General features: G+C 39.2%; 1 protein-coding gene across 4 annotated transcripts in view; it reads right to left on the bottom strand.

The window, feature by feature from the left end:
* unm_sa1614 (un-named sa1614) overlaps positions 1 to 19,871 on the bottom strand; it is a 115,738-nt gene that overhangs the window by 5,240 nt on the left and 90,627 nt on the right. For 3 of the 4 annotated variants that reach the window (XM_069884401.1, XM_069884404.1, XM_069884405.1), the window contains 10 exons: positions 19,558 to 19,643; positions 17,627 to 17,742; positions 13,551 to 13,618; positions 11,668 to 11,775; positions 9,515 to 9,758; positions 8,368 to 8,568; positions 7,585 to 7,645; positions 7,225 to 7,283; positions 6,356 to 6,537; positions 3,040 to 3,162 (listed from right to left, as the gene is read on the bottom strand). In XM_069884401.1, coding sequence (XP_069740502.1) covers positions 3,040 to 3,162; positions 6,356 to 6,537; positions 7,225 to 7,283; positions 7,585 to 7,645; positions 8,368 to 8,568; positions 9,515 to 9,758; positions 11,668 to 11,775; positions 13,551 to 13,618; positions 17,627 to 17,742; positions 19,558 to 19,643 — 1,248 coding nt within the window. The remainder of the gene's footprint in view (positions 1 to 3,039; positions 3,163 to 6,355; positions 6,538 to 7,224; positions 7,284 to 7,584; positions 7,646 to 8,367; positions 8,569 to 9,514; positions 9,759 to 11,667; positions 11,776 to 13,550; positions 13,619 to 17,626; positions 17,743 to 19,557; positions 19,644 to 19,871) is intronic. The other variant, XM_069884403.1, reaches the window with a different exon arrangement.

Here is a 19,871-nt window from a genome sequence, read left to right as displayed (position 1 = left end):
GCTCTCATGAGCTTTTCCTGTTTCCTGCATCTAACGTCTGCTTCCTTCTTCCTCTTGACTAGTTGCCTCACCTGTTTCGTCAGCCACGGTTCCCTTTTCCTACCATCTTTTCCTTGCCCCAGTGGGACAAACCTATCCTGAACTCAGCACAAGTGGTTCCTAAACTTCCTCCACATTAATTCTGTGCTTTCACCCTTGAACACCCACTTCCAATTTGCTCTCGCTAGATCCTGCCTCATCCCTTCGTAATTAGCCCTTCCCCAGTTAAGCACTTTCCTATTTTTATCCTTTGCATACCTATGCTGAAACAAAGGGAGTTGTGATCACTGTCACCAAAATGCTCCCCTACCTAGAGGTCCACACCTGACCAGGTTCATTACTCAGAACTAGATCTAGTATGGCCTCTCATCGGCCGGTCCACAGACTGTGCCAGGAATCTTTCTTGAACATACCTAACAAACTCAGCCCCATCCATCCTTCCCTCTTGCAGACAGGAGGTGGCAGTCAACATTAGGGAAGTTGAAGTCACCGTAACTACAACCCTGGACTATTCCAAGATCTGACAGCTTATCTGCTGCTTAGTGTCCTCAGGACTATTTGGGGGTTTATAGACTACTCCCAGCACTGTAATAGCTCCCTTCCTATTTCTGACTTCTACCCACACTGACTCAGTGGAGACTCTATCTGCAACATCCTCCCTTTCTATAGCTGTAATGCTATCCCTGACCAGATATGCTATTCCTCCCCCTTTCCTACCTCCCATCCTATTCCTTTAAAAACATCTAAACCCCAGTATCTGCATCAGTCTGTGGCCATTGAAAATCGCAGTGGAGTTGAGAAAATAACCACAAAAGGTGTTTCTAGAGTGAATCAAATGGATTTACTCATCACCCTTGCAAACTTTTAAAAGCCAGAATCACGTGCTCGTCATATGCTGACGTCATCACACACTTACGTCACATGGCCGGTTTGATGCCTCCTGGGAATTATAGTGCCGCCACAAGCCAATCCTGCCCATCCTCCAGCCAAGTTTCTGCAATGGCCACAACATTGTAACTCCATGTACTGATCCATGCTCAAGTTCATCCCCTTTATTCCTAATACTCCTAGCGTTGAAATAGCCACATTTTAACCCCCCTCACTGGTTACATTCATGTTTTGTCCCTTGCTTGTCCTTCATCACCAACTCAGAACACACAGCTTCATGGTTTTGTCCTTCTACCCTAATCTTTGCACTCACATTCTGATTCCCACCCCCCTGCCAAACAAGTTTAAACCATTCCCAGCAGCTCTAGCAAACCTACCTGCCAAGATAGGAACCCCTCCAGTTCAAATGCAGTTCGCCCTTTTTTGTACAGGTCAGACCTTCCCCAGAACAGATCCCAGTGATCCAGAAATATGAACCTCTCTCCCAACTCTTCAGCCATGCATTCATTTGCCACAATATACTTTGAATATATATTTAAAATCTCTACCCTCTCCAGCGTGTGGCACAGGCAGCAATCCTGAGATTACAAAGCAAAGCTGACTTTCCTCAATTGATATTGCCTATCCTATGGATAGTACAGATTCTATCACCAATGTGTATATGTACAGATTGTAGTGTAGGATGACCGTGATTGGCTGAGAGCATAGCCACGCCTACTGGCAGGTCTTAAAGGGTTGCTCCGAGCCACACCAGGTCATTCTGGACTGGTCGACCTACATGTGATACGCTCCAGTCTTCTAGTTAATAAAAGCCTTGGTTTGGATCAACAAGCCTTTGATTCTTTCGACACGCTCTACAGGCAAATCCTGTCCATCAGAATCCCCTCAAATCAAGTTATAAAGCCTATAATTCTTTGGCTTGTCTTTTCAGTCCTTCTTAAATGAAGATGCAACATTAGTCACTTTCCATACCTCTAGTTCCTCACCCATGGCTAGCAATGTTGCAAATATCTGCTACGGCCTCAGTAATTTCTCCCTTGGCTTCCCATACTCACCAAGAATACACTTAGTCAAGTCTACTGATTTATCCAATCTTACTATGCTTTAAGCACCTCCTCTTTAATAATTTGGATGTGGTCAAAGATATCCCGAAGTATCTGTCACAATTCCTTTGCTTTCATGACCTTTTCATTCTTTAATCAAAATGGTTGGAAGGAATGTTGGAGAAGATACAAAGGGAATTCCCTATTATTTAAATTAGGAATAAGGAGACAAAAGTTTATGACAATGTAAGATTCTCTCAGTACTGTCCTTTATCTGTCTAGATCAGTGGTTTTCAAACTTTTCCTCTCCACTTGCATACCACCTTCAGTAATGCCTATGTCACAAGTGCTCTGTGATTAGTAAAGGATTACTTAAAGTGGTAGATGAGTCAACCACCATCGAGCGTGCAGTAGATCTGGATGGCCCCTTTCCTAAACCTTCATTTGCGAAGCCAAGCATGACGAGAGTGGAAAGAAAACCACTGTGTTAATCGTACCCAATTGACTTGTTATGTGCACATTTTCATATCTCCAAAGGAAATGGGCCAATGACAATTTTTCTCAAGCAAAGTATTTCAGTAACAATTGTGTCTAGAGCAGTAATTCTCAACCTTTTTCCCCACTCACATACCACCTGAAGTAATCCCTATGGCATAGGGATGGGAGGGGTATGAAGGGTGATGGTTTGGGTTCAGGTTGATGGGGCAAGGGAGAAAAAATGGCATGGATACATTGACCAAAGGGTTGGTTTCTGTGCATTCACAGGTTACAACTTTTGCCCTGTTGGAAATCACCTTGCCATTTCAGAGATCATGTACACTGTACCAAGAGTTATATAATATTAATCTGTGAAATAAGACACTAAGTGCAAATGTTTTAAAAGGTTGGCTATTCTCAGGAATTATTTATTTTGAACTTAGCCGAGTGGCCACCTTCTGACATTGCAGAGGATGAAGGAGTAATTATTCATTTCTACACAGAGACAAATGCAGAAGAAATAAAGTATAGACATCAAACAGGCTGACCTTTCTCTGGCAGCATAATTATACACCACTACATGGATACATACCCACCACTCCTTATCTTCCTCTCCAATAACTACAATCACCTCTCCCTCTTCAAATGTAAGTTCGTCAGCGTGATCTGCTATGCAGTTGTAAATGGCCTTTCCTTTACGAATTCTGGGTTTTATCTGTGAAACAAATAATTATACATAGCTTGACTCAAATTAACTGGCTCCTCTGAACACCCAGCAAAACCACTTTTCTTTGTGCCTGCATCACTGGACAGGCCTGGACTTTAGGAGGGTAGTGTGGTAGAGAATGGGAATTCCATTCCAGCCCTATGAACACCTGTTAATAAAGAAGAAAATGCAGACGCTGATGTCATAACAAATTGCAATAGAATCATTGATAATTATTTAAATATATTTATTTCTATTTATGTTCCATCCTGGTGTCTATTTTTGAACATTTATAAAATCACTAGGGATAGAAGGCAATTTGTTCCAGATTTTAAGAGCAAGCTAATTAGATTATTCTCTGCTTTTCCCTTATAGTGGTGATTTATTTTCCTTCAATATTTAACCAATTCCCTTTTGAAGTTGTCACTGCCTACTAGGGAGTGCGTTCCAAATCACAGCTGCTCACCACAATACACAAATGTGCTGGAGAACCTCAGCAGGTCATACAGCATCCAAAGTTTCTCCAGCACATTTGTGTTTTTTTTACTTGATTCCAGCACCGGCAGTTTAACTGCTCAGTGCAAGTAACAGCTTTTCCTCTTGTGTACTTCACTAAATTTTTCTCCTACACAATCAGCAAAAATAATCAAATCAAGTTAGTTAATAAATTCCTTTGTTAATCTAAACTTTTCCAAATGCCTTCAAGGCATTTTTTTTCTTGTTTATATTTTCAAGCAGTTTCTCCACATCAAGGTTAAACGGGCAGCCCTGTCTTTTTATGGCTTTATCATTGACCCATTTTCTGGACATGAGTGTAATATTTGGAACTTGGGATTCACACAGGCTCCAAGAATCGAGTCTTCTATCACTTTTATTGCCGGGGCTTTATGGCCTCTCTTTGCATGCCTCTTATTAAGGCCTTTATCTCTGCGATCAGCTGTCAAGGTGAGATATGTCACAAGCAACTGCCTTTGAAAAAGTGAACAGTTTGAGATTTGTTTTGCTATTAAACCCAAACGATTTTCATGCCAGACACACAGGAAGTAGCAGCTGGCTGAAATCTGCAGAAACAAGACCATCTGCTGGAGGAGCTCAGTGGGTCGAGGATCGTCACTGGGAGAAAAGTTGTCGATGTTTTGAGCCAGAACCTTTCAGTGATACTGAAAGTGCAGAGGGGCAGATGGCCAGTGTAATGTGGGAGGGGTTTGTTGGGGGGGGGGGTTGAAGGATGTCAGGCAAAGGAAAAGAGAAAGGCAAGAGGAAAAATAGGGCTTAAGTGGAAGACCAGTCGTACCAGGTGGAGAAGGGGTGGGGCAAGAGGTGATATGGAGACAAAGGCTGATCTAATAAGAAGAGAAGGAATGATAGTGATACAATGGGAGCTGTTGGGGAATTTTTTTGCCACTGATGCTGCTTGAACCACTAGGTGCTTTCAAGCTGCCTTGTAATATGGTGTTAGTGCCCCATTCACAAGGCAACTTGAAAGGATTTGACCCAGCCGGCGTGCTCCGAAATCAACCGGGTCCCTTCCTGCCCTACCTCGGAGGTAGTCAGGGAATCCAGTTAAACTTACCTAGGTCCATCCACCAGCATCTTGAAAATGAAAATGGCCGACCCAATTATTCCGGTGACGTTAGCGCGTGCGTCACCAGGCAGCATGTTGTGCCAAATTCAAATGTAGAGGAGGAACTCAGCAGTGCAGGTCAGGAAAGGGGATTTATAAAGTGATTTAAATGAGCTTCTCAGGAAGAGCAAGGTTAAAATCTTTTACTTCATTTCATCCGGTGAGTGTGTGATGTGTCACTCACCACATCATTGCAGGGGCAGGATCCCCCAAAAATCGCCAGGTTGGCGATTTAATGGAGAGATCCCCCTGCAGGTTTAAAGGTGCTGGGAGCACCTTTGACCCATTAAATGTACCTGGGTCCCAGGCAGGCTACCCAGGTGCAGCAGTTTAAAAGTGCCTATCAAGTTCCTCCAGCAGATTGCTAGAATGCTTGCTGAGGCGCTTTTAGCCTCCAACTTCTGGAGGTGCAGATACGAGGCACCAATCTATTTCTATACCTTTTGCAGGTATGTAAAAAGTATTTCTTATTTAAACAAATTCAAGCACATTTCTACTCAAAATTACAAAAAAAATAATTGATTAAAAAGTGAAGATTGTATTCTAGTTTCTTTCAATTTGTTTAAAAACTTTGAGCAGTAGTTGCTGGAATTCCTGGAGAACTGTGTAGATGTCTCCAGAATATAAATGTACTTTGGGAAATGAAAGCAAAAAATATTCAAACTGCATATTCCACATTTTATTCCATATTCCACACACCAAGCTGAAAACATCAGGATGAATTTTGGCATTTCTATCTGTGTGCAGCAGACACACTGCCAAAATGTTCCTGATCTTCATTCATTTGAAGTGAACATGAAGAAAATTACATTTCTAAAGTATAGCCACTTGCTTGGTCTTTCTGTGACCAAGCTTATCTCTTCTAATGCCATCTTTCCTCCCCCTCGTCCGAGCCCTGCAGAGATCCAGCATGGTTCAATTATCATCCCTGTTCGCTGGTTAGTGGTTGTGCCATGGGAAACCTCAAAGTTTATTAGGAAGGTTTATTCGTGACGTGCGCGGCGCGCCAAGATGCTGGAGGTTGTTCAAAAAAGGAAGGTTTATTCAATCTGCATTATGGGCAAAAACTGGAGGAGGATAATCAATGTCTCGGATCTCCCAATCACTGAGATTAAGTTTAGTGAGCACTCTGAATCCTGGAAACCTTTAATTTGATGACAGCTTTAACCCATTTATCAAAATAACCCATTTGCCAATAGGGGTGTGAGTTTGAAGAGTTCAAGTTATTTTCAGGCCCACAAAACAAAAGTTTAATGGTTGTAATTACATATACACATTAAATCTAAAAGAAATAAGTTGAGAGGCCCACTTCTGTGTTATATCTCTCTATGACTGTCTCCTGGGGAATCTCCCATGCACCTTCTCCAGGGATGTGGCAGGAAATCCACCTTGTTACAGAGAGCATGCACAAACTTCATACGGGTAGCACCGAAGGTCAGGATTGAAACTAGGCCACTGAAGCTGTGAGGCAGCAGTTTTCCAGCTGTGCCACTTCAAGGCAGAACCAAATAGCAGTAGGCCACAATGTTCATTCAAAAAATTCTATTATATTTCACAAAGACATGTTTAATTTCTTACCACATTTGTTTTACGGGGAAGTGGTATTGGGTTTCCCGGCACAGCATAAGCATCATTGATTGCTTCAGCAAATGGAGGTCTTAAAGATGAACTAGCAGGCCATGGTGACCTCTGAACAACTTCTGAAAAATTTTGGGACTTTTTGGGTATGGAGTAGATTTGTTCTGATTTCTTCTGAACCACTGGAAAATGAAGGATTTAGTGAGGTCATTAATTATTTATTTGTACAATACTTTCAACATTTTAATAGAAATAACTTGGAATATGTAAGAAAAGCCATCGAATCCAGAGTATTCTAATTTACCCGCATTCACAAACTCAGCTGCATGTTCCACCCATTTTGGTTTGCACACTTGGCCCAATCCCTCATCTGTGCTGCGTTAGATGATCTTTGCCAGAATGGACCTCCATTCATGAGCTATTCAAGTGCAAGTTCTGTCAATTATCTGGAAAACCCTTGCTGAAAAGGATTTTTATAGGACACCAGCTAAGAATAAGAACAACGCTAAGCTTGGATGCAAAACAACTTGCAATATTCATTGTCCCAGCTCATACATTAAAGGAGATCAATTAGCTAAGTTACCAGAAGACTGCTGATGCCTTTTGCTGGGGAACGTGGAAACATTCTGCATATGTGCTACTTGAAAGGGGGTGGAAAAACACTTATACTATTCCACTTTTTAAAGAGAAAGGCAGGAATAAAAACTAACAAACTCTGTAAACATTTTGTTGGGTCTTTAGTTACCTATTATTAAATACAATTTTTTTAAAGAAAATCTAAAATGCAAGTACTTAAAAATGTCCAAATAGTGGTATAATGGGCAAAGATAATGCAGCAAAGCTTCAAGTTTACAATGACAGGTCCTTACCTGTCTCTGGTAATTCTGGAAGAGAATGAAGACCAGGTGAAGTCTTTGGAGAGCCAATACTGAAATTCAAATGGAATAAAAAGGAACATGATATAGCCTGAGACAAGTATTATTTGTTTTGTACTACTGTTTTAATTTTTTAAATTTTTTTCTGGAAAATAGAAATCTTTCATTATTTACATGAGGACATTTGAAAATAAAGTCTGTTCAAGAAACCTGGGGAAAATTGTGTAATCCTTCAAGTGACAGATTACTGTTGATTGCAAATATATCAAAGCTGCCATTTTGAAAAAAAATATTGCTCAAATACACAGATTTTGTGAAATAACAAAGTTCAGCCTGAGTAAAACAACATCTAACCTTGATTTTGTTGAACATCTATCCACCATAGCAGTAGATGGACTGGACGGTGGAGTAGAATCTAAGCATTAAAAACAACACATGAATATACCAATGGAGAAAAGAATTATAATGACCGTGCTCTGTTAAACAACAATGACAGTGAAGTCCATTGAAATAATAATTGAACACCAAATATGTTTTTGTTATTGCAGCTATGGCTGACCCAACGAAGACACTGATCTCTGGCAATTATCAAGATAATCTTGGAATATGGCACGTTTTTGAAAATGATCTCATTCTAAGCTGTTCAATTTACTGAAGGATGTGGTGGAGTGATATTTTCTCCTGTCCATCCATTGGATAGAGAAGATTTGGTTCCAATTTTCAAATCAGAAGCACAGAGACTAAAACTGAGAGAGCCTCTGGTGCACCAATACACCTCAAAGTTAGATTCCATTTTAAAATGCATAAAGATACAAGCTTCATGAAACACTTAGCCCTTGATTTAAAATGAAAAGAAAGTGTTTCATTTTCACTTTTACTGTTGGACAGCAAAAATCCCTCAGCAGTAGTTCACGCGAGTACAAATTGTCCATCAAAAATACCACTTTCAATTGCTTTAAAGTGGAGGAAAGGTTGTGATTTAAGTTTTAGCACTGGCCCAGATGCAAAAAATGTGGCACTCTAAATTTTATAGCTGACTTGCTGCCGCAGATCATTTTAAATTTATGCAAAAAAAAAACAGAATTCCTTTTCAATTTATTCTTCCATTTACCAAAATAAACTGTTTATAACACATACCAAACGAGGACTGCTTGCGATTCAATGGGCTAGAAGGCACTGCCGGCGATGGTTCGGAGAGGGTTCGCTTATGTTTCATTATTAGTGGAGGTAAGGGTGGTCGTTTCTTAGATGATGGACTTTCTGAGATAAAAGCTGCTGTTCCAGCAGGAGAACCAAGGACAGCAGATGGTGGGGGTGGAGGTGGTGGAACACTTGGAGCTATTAAACAACAAAGTTCACATAATGTAGATTTGAATTTTTTTTTAATGTATTTCATTATAGTTCACCATTCTTTACAACTGTATTGGGGAAATTTAAAGTACCAGTGTACTATTTTTTCTTTACAAAATATACCTGCTTGGCATATGTACATTGAACTTACGTATATGACAATAAACTCAAATTATCATTATCAATCAAAATTTAACCGAGATTAAACCACAGAGTATTTTCAGAAACATTGGTTAACTAATGGGAGCAGCATCTAACAGGCCTGATCTAATGATCTGGGGTCATGTTCACAATTCACTATGACAAGGTTACATTTGAATAAGGAGAAAAAGCAAAACCAGAACATCAGTATCATTAATCTACTTTAAGCATTTTAAGATCCCAAGTTACTGATCTGTTGTCTTGAGCTGCACTGGGTCCATATGCAATGATGAGAGAGCATCGTCCTGTACACAAGTAAAATATGCAGATGCACAGAAATTCTTACTTGCTGCAGCTAAATAGGTGTGTGAGATACACCATGAATTAAATTCCCACAATATTCCAAGACAGAAAAAGAGATAATAAATGTGAAAGGATAGATAAAGAAAGAATCATTTGCAGTTAGTGTAAAGAAAGAAAAGTGGCATTTTAGTCGATCTTCATTTAATTTCTGAGGAGCATCTTCACATCGAGTTTAACACAGGTAAATAGCAAAAATATTGGAAGAGTAGTTTTTCATGGAGAGACTCAAGGGAGAATGGTCTTGGAGATGTCCAAGGAGGAAACTCTACAGTTAAGATAGTGGCAGCTAAGTGACCTAAAGTACACATGAAGTTAAAATCCATTAGTAGTGCCCTGATTTTAAATGAAAGTCTACGTATTTAACAGTTTCAAAGGGAATTATGTACAAGCACTACATATTAGTTAATAGATATTAGTAATCGATTCCAACCTCTGATGGGGATTCTGGGAGGAAGAGGAGGACCCTCTGATGGAGGAGAGGAAAGATGACATTCTACACTATGTGGCTGATTGGTCCATCCAGAGAGCTGCTCACGCCGGCGCTCCCGTGGCAGGCAGGAAGAGTCTCTGCTGATGGCAGCTGTATTAGGCTTCTCCAGGCTCCGAGAAGAAGTGCAGACAGGCTGGAAACAGCTATATGGCCTAGGAGAGCGTTCTTTTTTAACAGGTTGCTGCTGTGAATGAACAGAGGAACAGTAATAATACAAAATATTAAGGTTTACTATATATAAATGAACTTTGAATGTACTGACATAGTTTCAGAAAGTAGGCTGCAGCTTCAGGTTGAACAAACTGTGATAGATTATGGATATGTTTTTGGGAGATAAATTGGGGCAGGTTGTTTAGCGTAGGTCACATACAAACACTTTAAAAACAGATCTTATTTAAAATATTGGAGCTCTGCTCATGCTAGATAGCCCAGCACCAAGAGCCTTTAAAAAATCTTTTGTGAGTGCCAAGAGACTTCACTAATGGATTGTTGTTTATAAAAAGGCAACAGATGAAAGAACTCGTCGGAGCCACATGCTGTCTGGAGTGGAACTTGCTTTTCTAAGAGGGTCATGTGATTTTGCAAGCAGAGAGAGTAAAACAGGCTTTTTCTCTGAAAGGGAATTCAGTTCTGCGGTTTTACAGTCAGCAGCAGTTGGGACTGGAACAGGGCAAGCTGGCAAGCTTGTGGAAAACCCTATTTGGAAGATGGATTGTGACTGCTCAGTTCAGCCTGGTCAAAGCCTTTGTGGTTCATGCAAGAGGAGAGGACTGGTTGCCTAATGTTTCACTTGAAATAAGAGAAATAAAAAAGAACTTCGTGTGACCTGAAAGAAAGAGGTTATCATTTGGAGAACCCTGATGGGACAAGTTTCTTCGGCAAGACACTGAAGTGGCTGATTAAAAGGAATCAGTTGTGGGTGTCCAGGAAACAACAAATCTCTCTGAAAACCAACAAGAACCTTCCTGAGCGGTAACCATTTACTTTTCAAGCACCAAAGCCTGGTGAACTTCATAAATGTTAAATTCTGTGCACAGTATAAGAATTGCCTGCAACCAGTAAACTCGGAGGAATGAAAAGTGAGATTGGATTGTGAATCTAATAACTTTTCTGAACTTACATACACATTACCTACATGTGCGCTTAGAATTAGAAGGGGATTAAGTTAAGTTAGTAAAGTTAATAGTAATAAGTTAAAGTTTGATCCTGTTTTCATGTTTAAAGATAATTAAAAGCAACTTTTGTTTAAGTAACCATTTGTCTTGGTGAATATCTATTGCTGCTGTATTTTGGGGTCCTCCGGGCTCATAACAATCAGGAGGGAATAAGAATGACCAATGTGTCATATTAAAGGAAGTATAGGGCAGACCTGTATTCATGAGTCAGGGCATTGAGTATAAAGTTTATCAAGTTATGTTGAAGCTACATGAAACTTTAGTTTGGCCACATTTGAAGCATTGTGTGCAGTTCTGGTTGCTGCATTGTAAAAAGGATGTCGAGGCTTTGGAGAAGTTGAACAAACAAGATGATTTTTGCTGGAGTGTCAGAGGTTGAGAGGCAACCTGATAGAAGTTAATAAAATTATGAGAGACTTCAAGTAGATGGTTAGTCTTTTTACCAAGGGTGGAAATGTCAAATGCTGGAGGTCATAGGTTTATCATAAGAGGGGAAAAGTTTGAAGGAGATTTATGAGCCAAGTTTTATTTTACACAGGTGGCAAGTGCCGAGAATGTGTTGTAGAAGAGGTGGGGGAAGTAGACACAATATCAACATTTAAGAAGCATTTAGGTAGACACATCAACAGGCAGGGACTAGGGAGATACGTACCGTGTACAAGGCAGATGGGATTAGTTTGGAATGGCACAATGGTAAACACAGACATCACAGGCCAAAGGCCCGTTTCTACACTACGCGGACCTATGCTCCATAAGCACATGTTCAGTACAGGAGAATTTAATGCTTTGATATTAAAAATCAACAGGCATGAAAACAGACTCCTTGAAGTGTTACAGGGGTGGTTGAGCAGTAAGTAGAGAATGAGATAAATTCCTCAAAATGTGCTAATGTTTCAAGGAAAATATCAATGAACCAACCTTTTCATCGAGATCGTCATCACTTTCACACACATCTTCTTGTCCCAGTCGCCATTCATATTCTACGTTAGTATGGAGATTAAATTGGTTCAATTTTGCCTGAGTCAACTTTAAAACAAAATGGCAAAGATGAGAATTAGACAATCAATATTTTTAGAACATTATAATTCCCTTAAAATGCAAAATAAATATCCTTTTCTTCTTTGTTGAGATCCCGATAATTTTTCCTCACTAGAATTCTGGCTATCATGAGAAATGTTGCAGTAGCACAATGAAGACCACTGGATGGATGTTGAACAGAGAACTGACATGCTTTCTGGTGAATGTAAATAATCCTGCAGCAATACTTCAAAGAAAAATGGTCATATTCCTGATCTATCTTTATCCCAACCAACTAAAATAAACATCTCATTCATTTCTACTTGTGGGAACTTGTTCTACATATTAGATGCCTTCTTTTAGAAACTACAGCAGTGACTTTTCATTTCTTCATCTCCCTATTGCATTTTCCATCACCTTGAGAACCAGAGTTGTACGCTTCAAAAATAAATTCAATTTTGTGCTTTATATAAAATATTTTCATTATTTATGCAAATTCAATAAATAATTTCAATCAGAAAAAATCATATATGTTCTAAAGATAGGAGTAATTGCTTCTGTGCACATGATTGGGCAATGTTTATCATTGTCTAAATTGAAAAGGTGCTTTCAAGGAAAATAGCTGATGATCACATGTAGGAGCAGAAGTAGGCCAATCGGCCCATTGGGTCTGCTCCACCATTCTATCATGAGCTGATCCATCTTCCCCCTCTGCCCCACTCCCTGGCCTTCTCCCAGTAATTCTTAATACCCCGACTAATCAAATACCTGTCAATCTCTGCGTTAAATACACTCAACGACCTCCCTTCCTCAGCTGCCTGTGTTTTAAATTGACACACTTCTATCCTGAAGTTGTGCTCTCTTGTCCGAGACTTCCCCCACCATGGAAAACAACCTTGCCACATCTACTCTATCCAGAAAGTGCCTAGAGCCAGCAAACATTCCTTTAATGCTAATTTTTTTATTCTTGGTATCATTCGAGTAAATCTTCTCTGAATCCTCTCCAATGACAGCACATCTTTTCTGAAATAAGGCACCCAAACTGTACACAGTACTCCAAGTGAGGTCTCATCAGTGCGCTATAGAGTTTTGACATTACATCCCTGCTCTTATATGGGATTCCTCAAAAAATGAATGCAAATATTGCATTTGTCGTCTTCACCACCGACACAAGAACTCTCAAGTCCCTTTGTACTTCCGAGTTTTGAATTTTCTTCCCATCTAAATAGTTTGCCCATCTATTTCTTCAAAGTGTATGACTGAAAACTTTCCAACATTGCATTTCATCTACCACCTCTTTGCCCATTTTCCTAATCTATCCAAGTCTCTCTGCAACCTTTCTGTATCCCACCACCTATTTTGGTATAATCTCCAAATTTAGCCACAAAACCATCTATTCCATAATTCAAATCATTTATATACAGTACAATATAAAAATAAGCAGCCCCAACACCGACTCTTGTGGAACACCACTGGTAACAGGTAGCCAACCAGAATAGGAACCCTTTATTCCCACTCTATTTCCTTTAGATCAACCAGTGCTCTTCCCATGTTAGTATCCTTCCTGTATTCCATGGGGTCTCATCTTGTTAAGCAGCCTCATGTGGCATCTTGTCGAAGGCTTTTTGAAAGTCCAAATACACAACATCCTCTGCATCTCCCCATCTATCCTTGTGATCTTTTAAAAAATTGCAGTAGATTTGTCTGCAAACTGATTATTATATAGTTATTGCTTATAAGGAGGGAAGATGAATTTTTTTTAAAAGAAAATATAAATTTCATACCAAGTCTTCACAATATTGATACTTCAGTCTTCGAGCAATGTCCATAGAAGTCTCTCCATCTTCATTTACTGTTTGAGAATTAAGCATGAAGCTTCAACCTTAGATTTTAATCAAAGTTTTCTTGAATTAAATTGATCAATGTATGAGCCTTTGGATTTATGTATTCTATTCTGCTCTTCCCTTCTTTTGTACCCCAATTCTGATATCCGTCAAGTTGCATGCTTGAAATACAAGAGTTAAAATTGATTCTACTGGGCTGTCATCAAGTCTGCTGACAATAACCATTCTAGTAGAAATCTTTTTGTAAGACTGGAGAGAACTCTGCAATGGAGTTCACAGTTGTTAGTGTTTAGACTATTGGTTTTTGAGGTGTGTATTAAACTCTGAAATACACTAAACTGTTCTCATTGACCGCTCCCGGCCCGAGGCTCGGCTGCCAACGGTCGGGCTTGCCTGGCGACGGTGGCCTGTGTTCGGTGCTCAGGCAGCGGTTCGGGCAGGCCCGGTCTCGGCTGGCTGTCTGTCCCCGCGATGCGGCCGTTACCTCAGGTGGACTCAGGCAAGACCTCGGGCCCCCCTGGGCGGCAGCGGGTCCTCGGGCCTCCGGCGGCAGCAGCAACAGGACCTCGGGCCCCCCGGGCGGCAATAACCAGTAGGAAAGTCCAAAAATGCTAACGTAATTACCAGCTTGGGTTCAAAAGCCTCTGACATTTGGCTGCCCTAAATTTTGAGTTTCTCATGTGGTAAAGGTCTGGAACAATAAGCATATTGAGTGAGAACTTAAGACCTAACTTGATATTTCAGCAGCAAAATTATTCCAGATTGTCATGTAATATTGTTTATGATAGACAATTTTAGGCTATGAGCACGCTTCAGGATGGCTCCTTTATTTTCAGGATGTATCTAACTCTGGACACCACTTAAACAAACCACTGAGCCCATAACATCTGTACTAGCACCTAGGCTATTTTTTCTTAAATTTAATTACATTTTTCTTAGATTTAATTCAATCTAACAAAGTATTCACTTTTGTGGGTCGAAGGGCCCTACTCCTGCACTGTATTGTTCGATGTTCTTAATATTTCTGTCAACTTTTGAGGGATTCTACAGATCTCAAATTGAAGCTGTGATAGAAAATGCAGTTCAGGTCACCTTTATGGAAATCCCAAGTTTGAGCATAGTAAAAATATTCAATAGTATCTTACCCTCACACCTTCCTAAATATAAAGTTTATTCTTCTTGATATCTACTGCAACACATAAGAGGTTGAGCCTGTGGATAATTCTAAGTCAAAGCAAGATTTCAATATAATTAGAAAATTGTCAAACTGCAACATCAGTTTTCCTTACTGGTTACAATTTAAGCTTTGTAACCTGCCCTCAAAAACAGATAGAATATCTTACAAGAATCAGTGAAGTATAAGAAATCACAGGTAGGAAGAGAAGTTGGATTCAAGGACAAAGTTACATTGCTTAAATCCCAAATGTTTTCTATCCTATCTTTCCTAGGATTTGCTTCATTTGATTGATCCTGCTTTTACTGTAGTCCACGTACCCATGTCCATTTGACAAGGTGCCATGTGGCAGACTGACAAGTAAAAATCTATGGAATACTAGGACAAGTGGCTAGGTAATTGAAAAACGGGCATGGTGGGTTACAAAGGATAAAAGTTAATGCGTTTTGGTGATTTGAAGACTGTTTCTGCATATACGAGTACGAGATCTAATGCCATTCATAGTATTTATACTTAAATAAATTGCATTGGTTTATTGTCATGTGTATTTGATACAATGAAAAACTTTGTTTTGCATGCTATCCAGACGTCAGCCCATACTTATGTACAGCAAATAGTGCAGGGTTTGGTTTTACAGTAAGTGGAAGAATGTTGAGTTAAGGAAAAGGTAAAGTCCAGGGCATAGATGGAAGATGGAGGTGGGGTTACTGTAAAGTTGAAGAAATTGATGTTAATGCCATTAGATTTAAGGCTGTCCAGGAGGCGAATGATGTTGTTTTCCTCAAATGTAATGTTTGGCCTCACACTGAGGACAGACATATTGTGCTCGGAATGATTGGAGGAGCTGAAATGGTCGGCTACAGGAAACTCAAGATTAGACCTACAAAAAGAGCATAAGTGTTTGGCAATATATCACCAATCTGTTTTTGGTCTCACTGATATAAAGGAGGCATACTGAGTGCACCAAATACAGTAAATTAGGTTGAACAATATGCATGAAAATTTCTGCTTCACCTGAAATGTCTGCTTATGGCAATGGTTGGAGGTGATTGGGAGACATAGGGACAGGTTTTGTACTTTCTGTGATTACAGAGGGAAATGCCTGAAGGGATAGAAGGGTAAGCAAGGAGGGAGTGGATTAGTGAGTCATGGTGAGACATATCCCCGCAAAGAGTGGTTAGGGGTGGAGAAGAATCGATAGGGCTGGTGGTAAAATCATACTGAAGTTGGCAGGTGTTGGAGGATAATATAATGGATGTGGAGGCAGGTGGGATAAAAAGTGAGGAACAAAGGTACCCTGTCTTTGTTTTGCCTGGGAGAAGGTGGAGTGAGGGTGGAGGATATATGTGTACCAGGATTTTTTAATGACAGTGCAGGGAATCCACACTTATTAAAAAGTACAGTGCAGACATCCTCATCCTGCGAACAGATGGGAGAAAGGGAATGGGGTCCTTAGAAGGGTCATTAATTGATCAGTTAAATTCTATTTTCAATCTTTTATTTTACTTCTGTGGATTTTTCCAATACCTAATTTGATGTTCTTTATTCTTTGAATGAAAACTTTTTCTATATCCAGTTAAAAGTTGCTCCTTTTCTTGTTTGGGAAGCTGGAGTCCATCAACTTGCACATCAGTTTACTTTCATCTACCAACATGAACAAATATCTTAACATCCACTTGCTGTGAACTATTTCTAGGAATGGATGAATTAAAAATTCAGTGCATGAACAAGCATCCATTTAAAACAACATCTTAATAGCCAGAAACTAATCTCTCTTTTTTTAAGTTTCTCCTTCCAAAGGATGTACAGAACATAATTTGGCAAACTCCATACAATATATTGAACTTTTCACATAAAAGCTAATCTGTACTGACACTTTATTAATAATAACTTGAAGTTTGCCAGCAAAATTACCAATGTTAACTTCATTACATTGTTAAAAGTGACAGCAAGTCAGGATCTTTCGCAAGTAATAGTTTAAACAGGGTAACTTTGATTCAACAGATCCTTAAATGGGTCCAATGCATCTTTCATGTAAGTGCTTCAAATTTTTAAAGGATGTCAAAAATAGCTTTTATTTTTAAAACATTTACTTCTTTCCGACTGTACCTTAATCTAACATTTATTTATGTGAGTTTTGAAACCTTGTATGCTGGACAATCAGCTAGGTAGTATCAATGTTCTTGAATGCCTAAGACTTCGATGAACTGATGCCCAAGGGGAATGGATGTTTAAGAAGGGGAAGTTTGTGGCAGTTATCACTAGATCTCAATGGGAATATTCTTAAAGGTCATTGGCGAACACCATTTCTTCACTGCTGACTGTAAATTCTGGGCTAAGGTCAAGTCTGAAATTTGATTGAATTAAAGTGAATAGAATTGAAGTTGGATGCAGAGTACAGCATGCAAGCAATACTAAACTGCATTATGAATGACAAATTCTACCTACTGAATTTAGCTATGCACTGCAAAAGAGTTTAAGACAAGCTGTGAAGAAAGATATTCCAAATAAACTTCCCCTTATTCTAATAAATAACACTGTTATAATTTGTATATACAAATAAATATAATTTAAAATGTGGTGAACAGAAGGCTATGACATGCAAAGGGTAACTAAAATGTCCCTCAAACAGTTTTCAGATCCTCTTAAATCATCAAAAATTCAATTATCCAGAGATTTTTCTTGCAATTCACCAATCCAAGAATCAAACAAGAATATGTGATTTCCCTAAAGATAACCAATTAATCAGGTGGCTAATACACAAAATATATTAACAATTCAAAGGCAACATGTGTCAGATGATTAAACCATAATCCAATGAATTGAACAACATAGCACTTACAAATAGTGGTGTTCACCTTGGCTTTCAGAAGGAGTTTAAGGCATTCTGTTTTATTGAGTAGACAGGAATAATGAATTGCTGTATTTCCTTTCACTGTCTGCTTGCTGAGGTTCCCACTAGGATTGGAAAAAATGTTACATCATTCACATCCATCAGAACAGATCATCCATTTCCCAGATTATGCAGGTTTCATATACAGGTGCTCCTCAATTTACGATGGGGTTATGCTCTGGTAACCCCATCACGTCAAAAAAAATACCAAACCTACCATTTTTTATAATTACATTTTGAAAGCTTTTATACCACAAACCATTAATGAACACATTTTTTATAATTACATTTTTAAAGCTTTTATACCACAAATGAAAGCACACTGGGCATGAAGAATGTTTGAGGCAGTGAACTAAATTTAATTCCTAGATGGTGAGGAAAGTGGGTATGCTAAAGTGACGGGGTGAAAAACTACAGCATGCTGTTGTGCAGAGGGACTTGGGAGTGCTTGTGCATGAATCGCAAAAAGTTAGGTTGCAGGTGCAGCAGGTTATTAAGAAGGCAAATGGAATGTTGGCCTTCATCGCTAGAGGAATTGAATTGAATGTTGCAACTGTATAAGGTACTGGTGAGCCCGCACCTGGAGTACTGTGTCCATTTCTGGTCTCCATATTTGAGGAAGGATATACTGGCTTTGGAGACAGTCCAGAGGAGGTTTACTAGGTTGATCCCTGGGATGAAGGGGTTGACTTATGATGAAAGATTAAATCATCTAGGATTGTATTCGCTCGAGTTCAGAAGAATGAGAGGAGATCTTATAGAAACATATAGGATTATGAAGGGTATGGATAGGATAGATGTAGGAAGGTTTTTTGAGCTGGCCGGGGAAACTAAAACGAGAGGACACAGTCTCAAGATTCGGGGGAGTAGATTTAGGACAGAGATGAGGAAAAATAGTTTTTCCCCAGAGAGTAGTGAATGTTTGGAATTCTCTATCCAGGGAAGTGGTTGAGGCTGCCTCATTAAACATATTTAAAATTCAGTTAGATAATTTTTTACATGATAGAGGAATTAGGTGATAATGGGGAGAAAGAAGGCAGGTAGGTAGAGTTAGGTCATAAATTAGATCAGCCATGATCGTATTGAATGGTGGAGCAGGCTCGGGCCATTTTTGGCCTACTCCTGTTCCTACTTCCTATGTTCCTATGGGTCATCAATTTCACTCACATATCTGCATATCGCAAACGCGGAAACAGATCGGAATTGGAAATTGAAAGTTCGGATTCGAACCATCGCAACTTTGAACACTTGTAAGTTGGACCGTTGTAAGTAGGGAAGTACCTGTGGCGTGTTAGTGATGAATATGTAAGCATACATTTTGCTGTTGCTATTAGCATTTCCCCTTAGTTCTACATTGATAGATGCAAGACCAGGCATGAAACCTGCTTATTTTGATGCTTTGTTTTTGTTGGCTTCTGGAGTAGAGTTAAATTTCAAGTCTTAAAATTGGCTTATATTTGCATTGAGAACCTCCAGCCTATGTATGCATTAGGAGCATGCAAACAGCCCTATGCAAATAGCAGAAGTGGTGAATCGCTTCACAAACTTGACATCATCTAGGAGATCCCTTTTCCATACACCTAATTTATTTAAAATTTAAAAAGTTACAGAAATATATCCCACAATAATTTCATTATAGAAAAACTGATGCTAAAGCTTGGAAAAGATTCAAACTAACAATCCTCATGACAACTACCACTGAGATGTCTGTTTGGTGACAATTGGACTATCACAATACCCTTAATAGGAAAGTTAGAACAAACATGATTTACAAAGCTACAAAGTGTATTTATTTTGTTACAAGCAACACACTTTCCACACTAATTGCATCCCCTATCACATATAAACAGGCCATACTGAGTGTGAAAGTTCAAATTTACCAGTTTTGAACAAGAAAATCCACAATATGCAGGGAGGTGCGATCAGCATGCTGTATGGCAAGATGAAGAGCAGTCTCTCCAGGTTCCTGCAAATCAAATAGATACATAGAGGAAGTAAGTAACAGCTAAAATCTCTGCAATAATTGATTACTTTTATTTAATCTTCTTTTCATTCACTTATTTTTAATGCCTGGTGAATTTTCATGTTGATTGCAGTGAAGAATATTACACTGGGAGCACTTTAGTATGTGGCACATTTCAGTATCAAACACTGTAATGATAAAATCTCTTTTGTTTCTTCTCATTCTATCCCA

This window comes from Narcine bancroftii, chromosome 6 (genome assembly GCF_036971445.1).
Source record: "Narcine bancroftii isolate sNarBan1 chromosome 6, sNarBan1.hap1, whole genome shotgun sequence".
Classification (NCBI taxonomy): Eukaryota; Metazoa; Chordata; class Chondrichthyes; order Torpediniformes; family Narcinidae; genus Narcine; species Narcine bancroftii.
The sequence above is the reverse complement of the archived record's forward strand: the minus strand, read 5'-3'. Positions and strand labels throughout refer to the sequence as shown.